At 48.8% G+C, this 15,546-nt stretch overlaps 1 protein-coding gene across 1 annotated transcript in view; it reads left to right on the forward strand.

Annotated features, from left to right (window-relative positions):
• Window positions 1–15,546, forward strand: part of ZFYVE9 (zinc finger FYVE-type containing 9) — a 96,287-nt gene that overhangs the window by 24,845 nt on the left and 55,896 nt on the right. The window contains exons 4-8 of the mRNA XM_073563600.1: window positions 10,900–10,999; window positions 13,562–13,738; window positions 14,439–14,602; window positions 14,763–14,874; window positions 15,415–15,537. Of these exons, the coding sequence (XP_073419701.1) occupies window positions 10,900–10,999; window positions 13,562–13,738; window positions 14,439–14,602; window positions 14,763–14,874; window positions 15,415–15,537 (676 nt within the window). The remainder of the gene's footprint in view (window positions 1–10,899; window positions 11,000–13,561; window positions 13,739–14,438; window positions 14,603–14,762; window positions 14,875–15,414; window positions 15,538–15,546) is intronic.

A 15,546-nucleotide genomic window follows, 5' to 3' on the forward strand; every position in this document is an offset into this window, starting at 1 on the left:
GTCCCATACTAGACCTCAAAAGGCTAAACAGATGGGTCCGCTTACGCCATTTCAGGATGGAATCGATTCGGTCGGTAATTACGTCTATGGAGGATCAGAAATTCCTATGTTCCATAGATATCTGGGATGCCTACCTACACATCCCCCTTTTTCAGGGACATCAGAGGTTTCTGCGTTTTGCTGTCCAAAAGCGGCGTTTCCAGTTTATGGCCCTGCCATTTGGGCTGGCAACAGCCCCCAGAATTTTTACAAAGATTATGGCAGCGATGGTAGCTATATTAAGGGTCAGAGGCATAATATTGGTACCATATCTCGACGATATTCTCTTCAAGGCGCCCTCCTTCGCTCAGGCCCAGGAAAATCTAGCGGTAGTTTTAAACACGCTCTCCCGGTTTTGTTGGATCATAAACAGGGAGAAATCCCGCCTAACGCCAACACAACACCTAGAATTCTTAGGAATGGTAATCGACACCTGCCGCTCAAGGGTCTTTCTCCCAGAAAGAAAGTGGATTACCCTCCAGCAGGGAATTCCGGCTTCTATCCTTTCGCGCTGCCATGAGAGTCCTGGGAAGAATGGTGGCAGCTTCAGAGGCAATACCCTTTGCCCTGTTCCGTTCCAAGATACTGCAGAGGAACATCCTCTTTCAGTGGGGCAGGTCCATCTCTTCGCTGGATCGCCCCTTCCTCCCTTCCATTCAGACCAGAGAGTCCCTCATGTGGTGGCTGACCTCCCCCCCTTGTTCATCTGGGACGGCCTTTTCCCCCTGTCCACTGGCAGGTAGTAACTACAGATGCCAGTTTCCTGGGCTGGGGTGCGGTATTCCGCCACCTGACTGTCCAGGGGCGATGGTCGAGGCAAGAATCCTCACTATCAATCAACATTCAAGAACTGAGGGCAGTCTTTCTAGAACTTATACATTGATAAAGACACCTCAACAACCAGCCAGTCCGGATTCAAATGGACAACGCCACGGCGGTGGCATACATCAATCACCAAGGGGGAACCAGAACCAGAAGTCCCCGGGCACTGGCCGAGGTATCCAGAATCTTCAACTGGGCAGAAACCGCAATTCTGGCAATTTACATTCCCGGCACAGACAACATGGCCGCCGACTTCCTCAGTCGGGAGGGGCTCGCGGCAGGGGAATGGTCCTTACACCAGGAAGTGTTCCGTCAGATATGCCAGCTATGGGGGACTCCAGATGTGAACCTCCTGGCATCGCGACAGAACAAAAGGGTCCATCAGTTTGTCTCAAGATACCGCGATCCTCTAGCAATAGGGGTTGATGCGCTGGTCATTCCCTGGACACAGTTCAGACTCCCTTACCAGTTCCCTCCTCTTCCTCTCCTGCCCAGGCTGCTAAAGATCAAGGCGGAAGGTGTGCCGGTCATATTGATCGCCCCGTACTGGCCCAGGAGGGCCTGGTTCGCAGAAATGATCACTCTTCTCACAGGCACCCCCTGGAGACTCCCCGACAGACCAGATCTCCTGGCTCAGGGGCCGTTTTACTACCCGAATTCTCGGTTGCTCAATTTGAAGGCATGGCCGTTGAAACCACAATACTGAGAGCAGCGGGTTTTTCAGACCGAGTCATTAATACAATGATCCAGGCTAGGAAGCCTTCCTCTTCCAGGGTCTTTTATCGAGCCTGGAAGGCTTGTTTTGGCTGGTGTGAGTCTCATCATGTCACACCTATGCCCTGTTCCCTGCCATCTGTCCTAGCTTTTCTCCAGGCAGGGTTAGATGGCGGTCTGGCCCTAAGTTCCTTGAAGGGCCAGGTATCTTCTCTCTCTATTCTTTTTCAAAAGAATTTGGCCTCCCGCTTACACGCGGCCCCTCCTTACAGATCCCCTGTGGCTCCATGGGATCTTGGTCTTGGAAGCCTTGACAGGTTCACCCTTTGAACCCCTACAGGAAGCTCCCATGTCTTTGTTAAAACATGTAAATCAACAGCCGCGGAGACACCATCACATGTTTCTCAACGCAAGCAATGACTAGCCAGGTCTTTCACCGGGAAGGAACAACCACGGGAAGGGCAGTCTCCAATGAAGGAAACCACCTATGCCAAAACATGGTATCCATCCACAGACAGCTGTTTCGGGGTATTGCCCCTCATCAGTGTGGAGTAGGAAACTGGCTAGTAGGAGCAATGCCTAGTAAAAGACTGTGATTGTTGATTTACATGTTTTTGCATATTTCTCATAAGGGGTGGGGGCATTGCTCTAGCATCACTGCGTTGAGAAACATGTGATGGTGTCTCCGCAGTGTTGGATGTTGATCTCCATGAGGTCACTCATCCTCATTATCCCATGTCTTTGTTGTCCTGGAAGGTGGTATTTCTCGTAGCCAGTACCTCTATTAGCCCGGTTTCAGAATTAGCGGCATTGTCCTGTCGTCCTCCATTCCTAATTATGCATCAGGACAAGGTGGTTTTGCAGCCTCCTCCTAACTTTCTTCCCAAGGTGGTATCGGCCTTCCACCTGAACGAGGATATAATCCTTCCGTCATTTTGTTCCGCTCCAACCCAAACTCTGGAGCGTTCTTTGAATAAGCTAGACCTGGTCAGGACGATAAGGATCTATCTGGCCAGTACCGCTCCTTTCAGGAAGGCGGGCTCGCTCTGTTATCCCCAGTGTTATCCCCTCTAAGGCAACAATTGCCCGCTGGGTCAGAATGGCAATTCTGGAAGCCTACCGGGCCATAGAATCATAGAATCGTAGAGTTGGAAGGGACCTCCTGGGCCATCTGGTCCAACCCCCTGCTCAAAGCAGGATTCGCTAAATCATCCAGTCAGATGTCTGTCCAGCCTCTGTTTGAAGACTTCCATTGAAGGAGAACTCACCACTTCTCGTGGCAGCCTGTTCCACTCATTGATCACTCTAACTGTCAAAAAGTTTTTTCTAATATCTAATCTGTGTCTCCTCCCATTCAGTTTTATCCCATTGCTTCTAGTCTTTCCTTGTGCAAATGAGAATAAAGTTGATCCTTCTACAATGTGACAGCCCTTTAGATATTTGTAGACAGCTATTAAGTCTCCTCTCAGTCTTCTCTTTTGCAAACTAAACATTCCCAAATCCTGCAACCTTTCCTCATAAGACAGGGTTTGCAGACCGGTCACCATTCTGGTCGCTCTTTTCTGAACTTGCTCCAGTCTGTTGATGTCTTTTTTAAAATGTGGTGCCCAAAACTGGACACAATATTCCAGATGAGGTCTGACCAAAGAGGAGTAGAGGGAAATAATGACTTCACGTGATCTAGACTGTATGCTTCTGTTAATACATCCTAGAATTGCATTTGCCTTTTTTGCTGCTGCATCACACTGTTGACTCATATTCAGTCTGTGATCTATTAGTATACCCAAGTCTTTTTCACATGTGTTGTCACTTAGCCCTATTCCTCCCATTCTATATATGCTTTTTTCATTTTTATTGCCCAGATGTAGTACTTTGCATTTCTCCCTGTTATAAACCATTCTGTTAGTTGCTGCCCACTTCTCCAGTTTATTTAAATCTTTTTGAATCCTCTCTCTTCTCTAGTATTAGATATCCCTCCTAGCTTTGTGTCATCAGCAAATTTAATCAGTTTACCCTCAATTCCTTCATCTAAATCGTTGATAAAGATGTTGAACAATACAGGGCCCAGGACAGAGCCCTGTGGTACCCCACTTGAGACATTCTTCCAACTGGATGTGCAGCCATTTACGACCACTCTTTGGGTCCGATCACTAAGCCAGTTATGAATCCACCTAACAGTTGCCTTGTCCATTCCATACTTAGTCATTTTTTCAATAAGGATTGTATGAGAGACTTTGTCAAATGCTTTGCTGAAGTCAAGATATACTATATCTACAGCATTTCCTTGATCCACCCAATCAGTGATACCGTCATAGAAGGAAATTAAGTTAGTCTGACATGACTTATTAGTTACAAACCCATGCTGACTCTGTTTAATCACTTCATTCTTATCCAGGTATTGACATACATGTTGTTTAATAATTTGTTCAAAGATCTTTCCTGGTATAGAAGTCAGACTCACCGGCCTATAGTTGCCTGGGTCCACCTTCTTCCCCTTTTTGAAGATAGGAACAACATTTGCTCTTCTCCAGTCTTCTGGCACTTCTCCTGTTCTCCAAGAATTTTCAAAGATTATGGAGAGGGGTTCAAAAATTTCTTCTGCTATCTCCTTCAGTACTCTGGGGTGTAATTCATCTGGACCTGGAGACTTGAATTCATTTAGGTTAGCTAAGTGTTTCCTCACTATCTTTCTGTTTATAGATATCCTGGATTCTTCTATTCCCTTAATAGGACAGTGAGTAACAGTTGATGTTACATTTCCTTTCTGAGAGAAAACAGATGCAAAATAGGAATTTAAAAGTTCAGCCTTCTCAACATCCTGTCTTACCATTTCATCATTTTCATCCTGTAAAAATCCTATAGCATCTTTGACTTTTCTTTTACTTTTGACATATCCCCAAAATCCTTTATTATTGCTTTTGACATCTCTTGCAAGCCTCAATTCATTTTCAGCTTTAGCTAATCTGATTTGTGCCCTGCAGGTTCTGCAGACAGCATAATATTCTTCTTTAGATATGCCTCCCTCTTTCCATTTTATAAACATTTTTTTCTTCCTTTTTAGCATGTGCTTAAGTTCTGTGTTCATCCATCCTGGTTTCCTTAAATGCTTCCTATTCTTCCCTCTTTTCGGAATTGTTAACAACTGTGCTTTGAGAATTTAATTTTTCAAGATTTCCCATCCTTCCTGGACATTTTTGTCTTTAAGGATATCCAGCCATTGGATCCCTCCAATTCTCTTTCTGAATCCCTTAAAATCTGCCTTTCTGATATCTAACCTTGACGCCTGAGTCTTAACAGGTCTTCCTCCTCTAGTTATCCAAAATTCTAAAATAGCATGGTCGCTACCTCCTAGGGTCCCAGCCACTTTTACCTCCTCAACCATTTCCTCCCTGTTTATAAGGATTAGATCCAAGGTAGCAGTTCCCCTTTTTTTCTCCCTTACCTTTTGGAAGATAAAGTTGTCAGCAAGAGAGGATAAGAATTTCCTTGACCTGTTAGTTTTGCCTGAGAGAGATTCCCAACAAATGTCTGGATAGTTGAAATCTCACATGACAGCTATGTCATATTTTTTGGAGAACTTGGCCATTTGATGCATAAAGAGTTCATCCATATCTTCAGCTTGCACAGGCGGCCTGTAGTAAATGCCTACAATGGTGTCCTTTCCATTGTTCTGTCCTTGTATTCTTACCCAAACAGTTTCCACAGAACTCCCAGTCTCTGAAGCTTCAATCTCTGTGCAGATATACGCATTTCTAACATACAATGCGACACCTCCTCCTCGTTTATCAAGTCTGTTTCTAACAAATAAGTTGTATCCTTCTAGTCTTGTATTCCAATCATGTGTATTGTCCCACCAAGTTTCAGTGATTCCAATGACATCATATTTCTTTTCCTGTGTTAGTAGTTCCAATTCTCCTTGTTTGTTGCCCATGCTTTGTGCATTAGTATAGAAACATTTTAGTTTGTGATTGGTTTCTCTTTCTCCAATATTTTTATTAATTAGATTATTTTGTCTTTGTTCTTCCTTTCCACTTCTAATAGCAGAGTTCTCAATAGCATTTGTCAGGTGTATGGCTTTTTCTGGTCTTTTGCTTCCCTTCCCATGTTGTTCTAGTTTAAAGCTCCCCTTACAAGTGTAGCAAGGCGACTTCCAAATACATGCTTTCCAGTCTTCGTAAGGTGCACCCCATCTCTAGCAAGTAGTCCATCGTATAAGTAGTTCACTCCGTGATCCATAAATCCAAATCGTTGCTGACGGCACCATCGACGTAGCCAGTTGTTCACCTGCAGAATCTTATTCCACCTCCTTGTTCCATGGCCATCCACTGGGAGGATGGAAGAGAAGACCACCTGCGCTCCCAGTTCTTTCACTTTCTTGCCCAAGTCTTCAAAGTCTCTGCAGATGGTTTCCAGGTCGCTTCTTGCGGTGTCATTTGTCCCCACGTGTAGTAGCAGGAATGGGTAGTCATCTGTAGGTCTGAAGAGTCCTGATATCCTGTCAGACACATCTTTAATTTTTGCACCTGGAAGACAGCACATTTCTCTTGAAGTTATATCCGGTCTGCAGATAGCGGCCTCTGTTCCTCTCAACAGGGAATCCCCCATGACCACCACTCTCCGTTTCTTCTTCACAACATTTTTCTTTCTCCATCCAGGAGGACTCTGAAGGCGTACAAGGTTGCTGTTTGTTGGCAAAGTCTTATCCTGATGTATTTCTTCTTCGTTTTCCTGCGTGAGAGCCTGGTACTGGTTTCTGAGCAGTATGGGTGCTGACTGCCTCCTGATCCTCCTGCTTCTCTGGGTCACATGTCTCCATTCCTCTGTTTCTTCAGGTGCACTTTGAATTTCTTCTCTTTCTGTAACATGAAGAGATAATTCTGCTCTGTCCAAGAACTCTTCACCTTCCTTAATGATCTTCAACGTAGCTAACCTCTCTTCGAGATTTTGCAACTTTTCCTCCAACAGGGACACAAGCTTGCATTTGTGGCATGTGAAGTTTGGCTTTTCCACTGGTAAGTCTGTGAACATGTAGCAAGAAATGCAGCTCACCAAATGGCTCCTGGCCTCTTCCATCTTGAGATTTCTTAAAAACGATGAAAGATGAGCCAAAATTCGGCGCGCGGTTTTTCCGATTTCCTCTTTTCAGCTGCAACGGCCAAAACCCAGTGATCGTTGAGCTTGCGGAGACTCTTCACTTATCCCAGAAGGCACTGGGAATATGCAAATGATCTCCTCAAGACTCTTCCCCTGGGTAAAGGACAGGGTGTCCCCTGCTGGGGTCAAGGCCCATTCAACCCGGGCGGTGGGCGCCTCCTGGGCGGTACACAACAGGGCATCAGTCATGCAGTTGTGCAAAGCTGCCACATGGTCGTCCGTTCATACCTTTTCAAGGTTCTATAAGGTCCATACCTATGCTTCAGCGGACGCCAGCCTAGGCAGAAGAATCTTGCAGGCGGCAGTGGTGAGTTCTCCGACCTGAAGGAAGTTTCTGTCTTTTCCAACCCCAGGGACTCCTTTTGGACATCCCACGGTTCATGTGTTCCCCAATGACATGAAAGAGAAAACAGGATTTTGGTTGCTTACCGTAAAATCTGTTTCTCAGAGTATTCTTTGGGGGACACAGCGCCCTCCCATGATTTTATTACGTGTAATGAATATATGATGACTTGCATGATAATGTATCCTCCTCCTCCTGCTTTTTCACTAGCTGATTGTCCTACAGCCAGTCGGAGGGGTGTATACTGTGGAGGCGGAGTTAAAAAATTTTTCTTGCATAGTGTCAACCTCCTAGTGACAGCAGCACACACCCACGGTTCCTGTGTCCCCCAATGAAGACTCTGAGAAACAGATTTTACGGTAAGCAACCAAAATCCTATTATTCACTTTATGCAAAATTTATAATTACACTTGTATTAAAGTGGGGCAGTCTGTTTAAGGAGACGACTAGGGTTAAATACTATGCTTTAAGTAACATCATAGTCTTACTCCTACATATTATGGTTATTTATTTATATAGCACCATTGATTCCATGGTGCTGTACATGAGAAGGGTTTACATACAAATTACAGATATCACTAACAGTAAACAAACTACAATAACAGACTGATACAGAGGGGAAAGGACCCTGCTCTTTCGGGCTTACATTCTACAGGATGGTGTGGAAGGAGATAGTAGGTTGGGGGAGTTGCAGCAGATCCGGTGTTGGTGAGGCGGTAGCTCTGGTACTGGTGAGGAGGCAGCGGGGTCATTGCAGGCTGTAAGCTTTGCTAAAGAGGTGGGTTTTCAGGTTCCGTCTGAAGGATCCGAAAGTGGTTGATGGACTTGTTGGGGCAAAGAATTCCAGAGTATGGGGGCTATTCGGGAGAAGTCTTGGAGGCGATTGGGTGAGGAGCGAATAAGTGTAGAGGAGAGAAGGAGGTCTTGGGAAGACCGGAGATTACGTGAGGGAAGATATTGAGAAATTAGTTCAGAGGTATATGGAGGAGACAGGTTATAGATGGCCTTGTAGGTCCGTATTAGTAATTTGAACGGGATACGCTGAGGGAGTGGGAGCCAGTGAAGCGATTTGCAGAGGGGAGAAGCGGAGGAGTAGCGAGGGGAGAGATGAATTAGTCGGGCAGCAGAGTTAAGGATGGACTGGAGAGGTGCGAGGGTGTTAGCAGGGAGGCCACAGAAAAAGATGTTGCAGTAGTCGAGTCGGGAGATGATGAGGGCATGCACAAACATTTTAGTAGTTTGAGGGTTGAGGAAAGGACGGATTCTGGAAATATTTTTGACCTGGAGGTGACAGGAGGTGGGGAGAGCTTGGATGTGTGGTTTTGTGGTTTGAAAGACAGGGCAGAGTCAAGGGTTACTCCGAGGCAGCAGACTTCCGGTACGGGGGAAAGCGTGATGTCATTAATTGTGATAGATAGGTCTGGGAAGGAAGATCTGTGAGATGGAGGAAAGATGATGAGTTCAGATTTGTCCACGTTGAGTTTGAGGAAGCGAGAGGAGGAGGAGGATATGGCTGATAGACACTCTGGAATTCTGGACAGCAGAGAGATTACGTCTGGGCCAGAAAGGTAGATCTGAGTGTCGTCAGCATACAGGTGGTACTGGAATCCATGGGAGTTTGAGTTGTCCCAGGCAAAGTGTATAGATTGAGAAGAGTAGGGGTCCTAGAACAGAGCCTTGGGGGACTCCAACAGAGGGAGGGTGGGAAGAGGAGGTAGTGTGGGAGTGGGAGACGCTGAATGTGCGGTTCGCTGGCGGTTACATAGTAACATAGTAACATAGTTTTGAAGGCTGAAGGAAGACCTTATGTCCATCTAGTTCAGCCTATTTTTAGTGCAGCTGTTCTGCATTGTTGATCCTGGGGAAGGCAAAAAACCCACAGAGTAGAAGCCAATTTTCTCCATAGGGAAAAAAATTCCTTCCCCCTAAGCTGGGTCAACCATCTACCTATAATATTATGTTATTCGTATCCTTCTATACTGTTACAAGAAAAGCATCCATTCCTTTCTTCATTCAGTGAGTAGGCCATCACCACTTCCTCAGGAAGAGAATTCCAGGCCCTCACTGCTTACCGTGAAGAACCCTCTTCTATGCTGGTGCAGAAATTGTCTTTCCTCCAAACGAAGAGAATGCCCCCTTGTTCTTGTCACAGTCCTTGGTACAAACCGTTCATTGGAGAGATCTCTGTATTGCCCTCTGATATACTTGTACATATATATTAAGTCTCCCCTAAGTCTTCTCTTTTCTAGAGTAAATAGACCTAATTTTGATAACCTTTCTGGGTATTGTAGTGAACCAACTCCATTTATCATTTTAGTAGCCCGCCTTTGAACCCTTTCAAGTTCAGTAATGTCTTTGGAGAGGTATGAGGAGATCCAGGATAGGGCGAGGTCTTTGATGCCGAAGGATAAGAGGATCTGTAGTAGGAGGCAGTGGTGACCTGTTTCAAAAGCAGAGGACAGGTCTAGAAGGAGGAGTATAGAGTATTATCCGTTACCTTTGGCTGTGTATGTAGGTCGTTAGTAAGTTTGGTCAGGACCATCTCAGTGGAGTGATGAGGGCGGAAACCAGATTGTAGATTGTCAAAGAGCAAGTTAGGTGAGAGGTGGGAGGAAAGTTCAGCGTGGATGTGCTGCTACAGGAGTTTGGAAGCTAAAGGGAGCAGTGATATTGGGCGATAGCTGGACATAGCGGTTGGGTCGAGGGTTGGCTTTTTAAGGATAGGCGTGATTATGGCGTGTTTGAAAGCAGAAGGGAAGGTACCAGAAGTTAGTGATGGGCTGAAGAGATGGGTTATGGATGGGATAACTGTGGTGGTGAGGTTGGGGAGGGGATGGGATGGGGTCTAATGCACAAGTGGTGAGGTGTGATTTAGAGAGGAGACAATTAAGCTCCCCTTCAGTGATGTTGGATAGGGAGGTTATAGGGTTTGGGCATTGGTCTGATATACAAAGGGGTTGCGGTGGTTGAACAATGAAGACTTGCCTTGTTTGGTCGATCTTATTTTTGAAGTGTGTGGCAAAGTCCTCAGCAGAGATGAGGGAGGTTGGAGGGGGCAGTGGTGGGTGGAGGAGGGAGTTAAGTTTTGAATAACTGTTTGGGGTTGCAGAATAGGGAAAATACGAGGGTTGTGAAGTAGGCCTGTTTAGCAGAGGTGAGGGCAGATTTGAAAGCGAGTGTTGTCTGTTTGAATGTAGTGAAATCATGTTGCATATTTGTTTTCTTCCAACGCCGCTCTGCAACCCTGGACACTTGCCAGAGTTTTTTAGTGATGTTACTGTGCCAGGGTTGTCTGTTGATACGTCACTCTCTGCCATGAACGACAGAGGTGACCGAGTCAATAGCTGATGCAAGAGTGGCATTGTGGAAAGCAGTGGCACTGTCTGTGTCGTGGAGTGAGGATATGGAGGACTGTGGCAGAATAGAGTCAGAGAGCATGTGGGTGTCTAGGTGTGCGAGGTTTCTGCGGGGGTGCGCATGTTGCTCGATGTGGGTGACAGGAGGGGGAGGACAGGGATGAGAAAGTGAGTAGATGGTGGTCGGATAGAGGGAGAGGGGAGTTGGTGAGGTTAGACAGAGAGCAGAGACCGGTGAAGATAAGGTTTAATGTTTGTCCGTCTGTGTGGGTGGCTGAGGAGGACCACTGAGTAAGTCCAAAAGATGAAGTAAGGGACAGAAGTTTGGAGGCTATTGACTGAAGGGTTTCAATGGGGGGGTGATGAAGTCACCCATGATGCTCTTGAGCTCTTTATAAGTTGTGATTGATGCAGAAGTGACGTATTAGTGCATATAGACAGTAATTAATGCATTTGTCTTTCCTCTTCCAGGTCTTCTGCGCTGCCTGCTGCAGCCTCAAATGCAAACTACTCTACATGGATAAGAAAGAGGCTCGCGTGTGCATTGTCTGTCACTCGGTACTCATCAATGGTAAGTGATGTCCTCATTCTGTACTAGAGGTTTTCTGATCAGTGCAGGGCCACCCTCCACACCCCCCCGCCCCGCTGATCAGTGCAGGGCCAACCCGCCCCGCTGATCAGTGCAGGGCTGACCTCTCCCCGCTGATCAATGCAGGGCCGACCTCTCCCCTGCTGATCAGTGCAGGGCCGACCTCTCCCCTGCTGATCAGTGCAGGGCCGACCTCTCCCCTGCTGATCAGTGCAGGGCCGACCACTCCCCTGCTGATCAGTGCAGGGCCGACCACTCCCCTGCTGATCAGTGCAGGGCCGACCTCTCCCCTGCTGATCAGTGCAGGGCCGACCTCTCCCCAGCTGATCAGTGCAGGGCCGACCTCTCCCCTGCTGATCAGTGCAGGGCCGACCTCTCCCCTGCTGATCAGTGCAGGGCCGACCTCTCCCCTGCTGATCAGTGCAGGGCCGACCTCTCCCCTGCTGATCAGTGCAGGGCCGACCTCTCCCCTGCTGATCAGTGCAGGGCCGACCTCTCCCCTGCTGATCAGTGCAGGGCCGACCTCTCCCCTGCTGATCAGTGCAGGGCCGACCTCTCCCCTGCTGATCAGTGCAGGGCCGACCTCTCCCCTGCTGATCAGTGCAGGGCCGACCTCTCCCCTGCTGATCAGTGCAGGGCCGACCTCTCCCCTGCTGATCAGTGCAGGGCCGACCTCTCCCCTGCTGATCAGTGCAGGGCCGACCTCTCCCCTGCTGATCAGTGCAGGGCCGACCTCTCCCCTGCTGATCAGTGCAGGGCCGACCTCTCCCCTGCTGATCAGTGCAGGGCCGACCTCTCCCCTGCTGATCAGTGCAGGGCCGACCTCTCCCCTGCTGATCAGTGCAGGGCCGACCTCTCCCCTGCTGATCAGTGCAGGGCCGACCTCTCCCCTGCTGATCAGTGCAGGGCCGACCTCTCCCCTGCTGATCAGTGCAGGGCCGACCTCTCCCCTGCTGATCAGTGCAGGGCCGACCTCTCCCCTGCTGATCAGTGCAGGGCCGACCTCTCCCCTGCTGATCAGTGCAGGGCCGACCTCTCCCCTGCTGATCAGTGCAGGGCCGACCTCTCCCCTGCTGATCAGTGCAGGGCCGACCTCTCCCCTGCTGATCAGTGCAGGGCCGACCTCTCCCCTGCTGATCAGTGCAGGGCCGACCTCTCCCCTGCTGATCAGTGCAGGGCCGACCTCTCCCCTGCTGATCAGTGCAGGGCCGACCTCTCCCCTGCTGATCAGTGCAGGGCCGACCTCTCCCCTGCTGATCAGTGCAGGGCCGACCTCTCCCCTGCTGATCAGTGCAGGGCCGACCTCTCCCCTGCTGATCAGTGCAGGGCCGACCTCTCCCCTGCTGATCAGTGCAGGGCCGACCTCTCCCCTGCTGATCAGTGCAGGGCCGACCTCTCCCCTGCTGATCAGTGCAGGGCCGACCTCTCCCCTGCTGATCAGTGCAGGGCCGACCTCTCCCCTGCTGATCAGTGCAGGGCCGACCTCTCCCCTGCTGATCAGTGCAGGGCCGACCTCTCCCCTGCTGATCAGTGCAGGGCCGACCTCTCCCCTGCTGATCAGTGCAGGGCCGACCTCTCCCCTGCTGATCAGTGCAGGGCCGACCTCTCCCCTGCTGATCAGTGCAGGGCCGACCTCTCCCCTGCTGATCAGTGCAGGGCCGACCTCTCCCCTGCTGATCAGTGCAGGGCCGACCTCTCCCCTGCTGATCAGTGCAGGGCCGACCTCTCCCCTGCTGATCAGTGCAGGGCCGACCTCTCCCCTGCTGATCAGTGCAGGGCCGACCTCTCCCCTGCTGATCAGTGCAGGGCCGACCTCTCCCCTGCTGATCAGTGCAGGGCCGACCTCTCCCCTGCTGATCAGTGCAGGGCCGACCTCTCCCCTGCTGATCAGTGCAGGGCCGACCTCTCCCCTGCTGATCAGTGCAGGGCCGACCTCTCCCCTGCTGATCAGTGCAGGGCCGACCTCTCCCCTGCTGATCAGTGCAGGGCCGACCTCTCCCCTGCTGATCAGTGCAGGGCCGACCTCTCCCCTGCTGATCAGTGCAGGGCCGACCTCTCCCCTGCTGATCAGTGCAGGGCCGACCTCTCCCCTGCTGATCAGTGCAGGGCCGACCTCTCCCCTGCTGATCAGTGCAGGGCCGACCTCTCCCCTGCTGATCAGTGCAGGGCCGACCTCTCCCCTGCTGATCAGTGCAGGGCCGACCTCTCCCCTGCTGATCAGTGCAGGGCCGACCTCTCCCCTGCTGATCAGTGCAGGGCCGACCTCTCCCCTGCTGATCAGTGCAGGGCCGACCTCTCCCCTGCTGATCAGTGCAGGGCCGACCTCTCCCCTGCTGATCAGTGCAGGGCCGACCTCTCCCCTGCTGATCAGTGCAGGGCCGACCTCTCCCCTGCTGATCAGTGCAGGGCCGACCTCTCCCCTGCTGATCAGTGCAGGGCCGACCTCTCCCCTGCTGATCAATGACCTATCTTGAGGATAGGTGATAACTTGTTTTCACAAGAGAACCCCCTTTAATTCAGTTTTTTTTTTTTTTTTCGTTTCAGCCCAAGCATGGGAAAACATGATGAGTGCATCAGTTCAGAGCCCAAACCCAAACAACCCCGCGGAGTACTGCTCTACCATACCCCCAATGCAACAGGCTCAGGCTTCAGGAGCCCTCAGTTCCCCACCTCCTACTGTCATGGTTCCTGTTGGAGTCCTCAAACATCCTGGAACGGAAGGTGAGGCCTAAAATTGCAAAGTATTATATGTATGTGAAGGTTAAATTGCTTTTTTCCATACTTGGGTTGTGTAAAGTTGTGTTCTAACAAATTCCATTTTTTTTAATGGAATATCTATTTCATTCCATGGTTGGGATCTCCACCAATTGGGGAAATAGTGGTCGTTTAATTCCCCTTTAGCTTTTAAAGTCACTTCTTGCCTCCGTCCTGACACTGTTTCACCATTTTTAAGATCTGTACAATATGGCAGTCCACATAACCCAGTAGCCCCTACAGACAAGTGTTATCTTCATCAGACATCCTATATAGCTTCATTGTGCAGGTGAATAATAGGTAATTATACCCCATAAATATGTAACCAGGTAAGGGCTGAGAATTTGTCCTTTCTTTCCTCCTCGCTCTGGTCACTTCGGCCTCTATTTTGAGGTGTGTTACTGGCACTTCCTGAAATTCCATTCTTTTTTCCCCCGGAGGCCTTTCAGTATTATTTCTTTTCCATTGTTTGCCTTTGCGTTTCAGTCAATACGGTCCTTAACATTCCACTAAAATACCATTGTGTCTTAGATGTTTGGAATTTTCCTATATGTTCCCTTTTAAGCAACCTGCGTATACAAATGTATTTTTCTAAACGGGACCATTCTCTGGAAATAAGACATAAAAAATAATTGTACATAAAAGCAGCTGTGTTTTTACTTTGTAGGATCCCAGTCTAGGGAGCAGAGGAGGGTATGGTTTGCGGATGGCATTTTACCGAACGGCGAAGCTGCTGATGCGGGAAAAGTGAGCGCAGCCCCAGCGGCCGGAAACCTGACTGTATCCCATGACACTAATAAATCCTCCCCGAGCAATTCGCCATCGTCAGAGGTGAGGTCACCTTGCTGGGAAATCTATAGAAAAAAAAATCTGCATTCAGCAGGAAGCGCCATGTGATGTGATCTGGGCATCCGCATTGTATGTAATCACGTTTGTATTATTTTATACTTTTATCTGTTCTCTTCCTCACCGTTGGTTTTATCATTCCTAGACTGAGAACACTTCTGGGTTCTGCGGCAGTATAACTCAGGTCGGCAGTGCAATGAACCTGATACCAGAGGACGGGCTGCCCCCCATTCTTATCTCCACTGGTGTGAAAGGAGGTGAGTTGATGATAACTGCAAGTCGTCTTTATTGCAACAGGAAAGTTTAACGTATAGTTTTAAAGTTACTTTTTATTTTTTACAAATATGCAGCAATATAAGGGTTAAATCAAGTCTACCATTCAGTATATAATTGCAGGGGTACACTAGAAGATGGGATTCTTGTTGCCTGATTGGTGTTTCGGACCAGCGGCATTATTTTGCGAACTGGGCGCAAGATAACGCTGCTGGTCTGCAACGTCAACTGTTTATTATCTGTACCGTGATACTCCCATTTAATTTGCAGTCCTGTGTAAAACCAATGATCATACGGTAAACAGAGAACAGGTCTGTGCTGTAGATCTTGGCTTAGTGAAACCTCAAGTATCTCTGTAATATTTGTCGAACACATGGGCGGTATTTGTGCCGGAGAGACGACTCCTTTCTAATATATCGGGCCATGTGCTCTGCTCGGTAATGTGGTGACCTGCATTGTGCATGTGATGCTAAAGTGTAACCCAACAGTGGTTTTGATCACCTCGGTGCTTCTTTTTTGCTTAGATTATGCTGTGGAAGAACGCCCTTCCCAAATGTCCGTCATGCAGCAGCTGGAAGACGGCGGACCCGATCCCCTCGTATTTGTCCTGAACGCAAATCTTTTGGCAATGGTGAAGATTGTGAATTGTACGTCAT

Source organism: Dendrobates tinctorius, unplaced genomic scaffold (genome assembly GCF_039654945.1).
Source record: "Dendrobates tinctorius isolate UK_male_01 unplaced genomic scaffold, ASM3965494v1 ptg000396l, whole genome shotgun sequence".
Taxonomy (NCBI): Eukaryota; Metazoa; Chordata; class Amphibia; order Anura; family Dendrobatidae; genus Dendrobates; species Dendrobates tinctorius.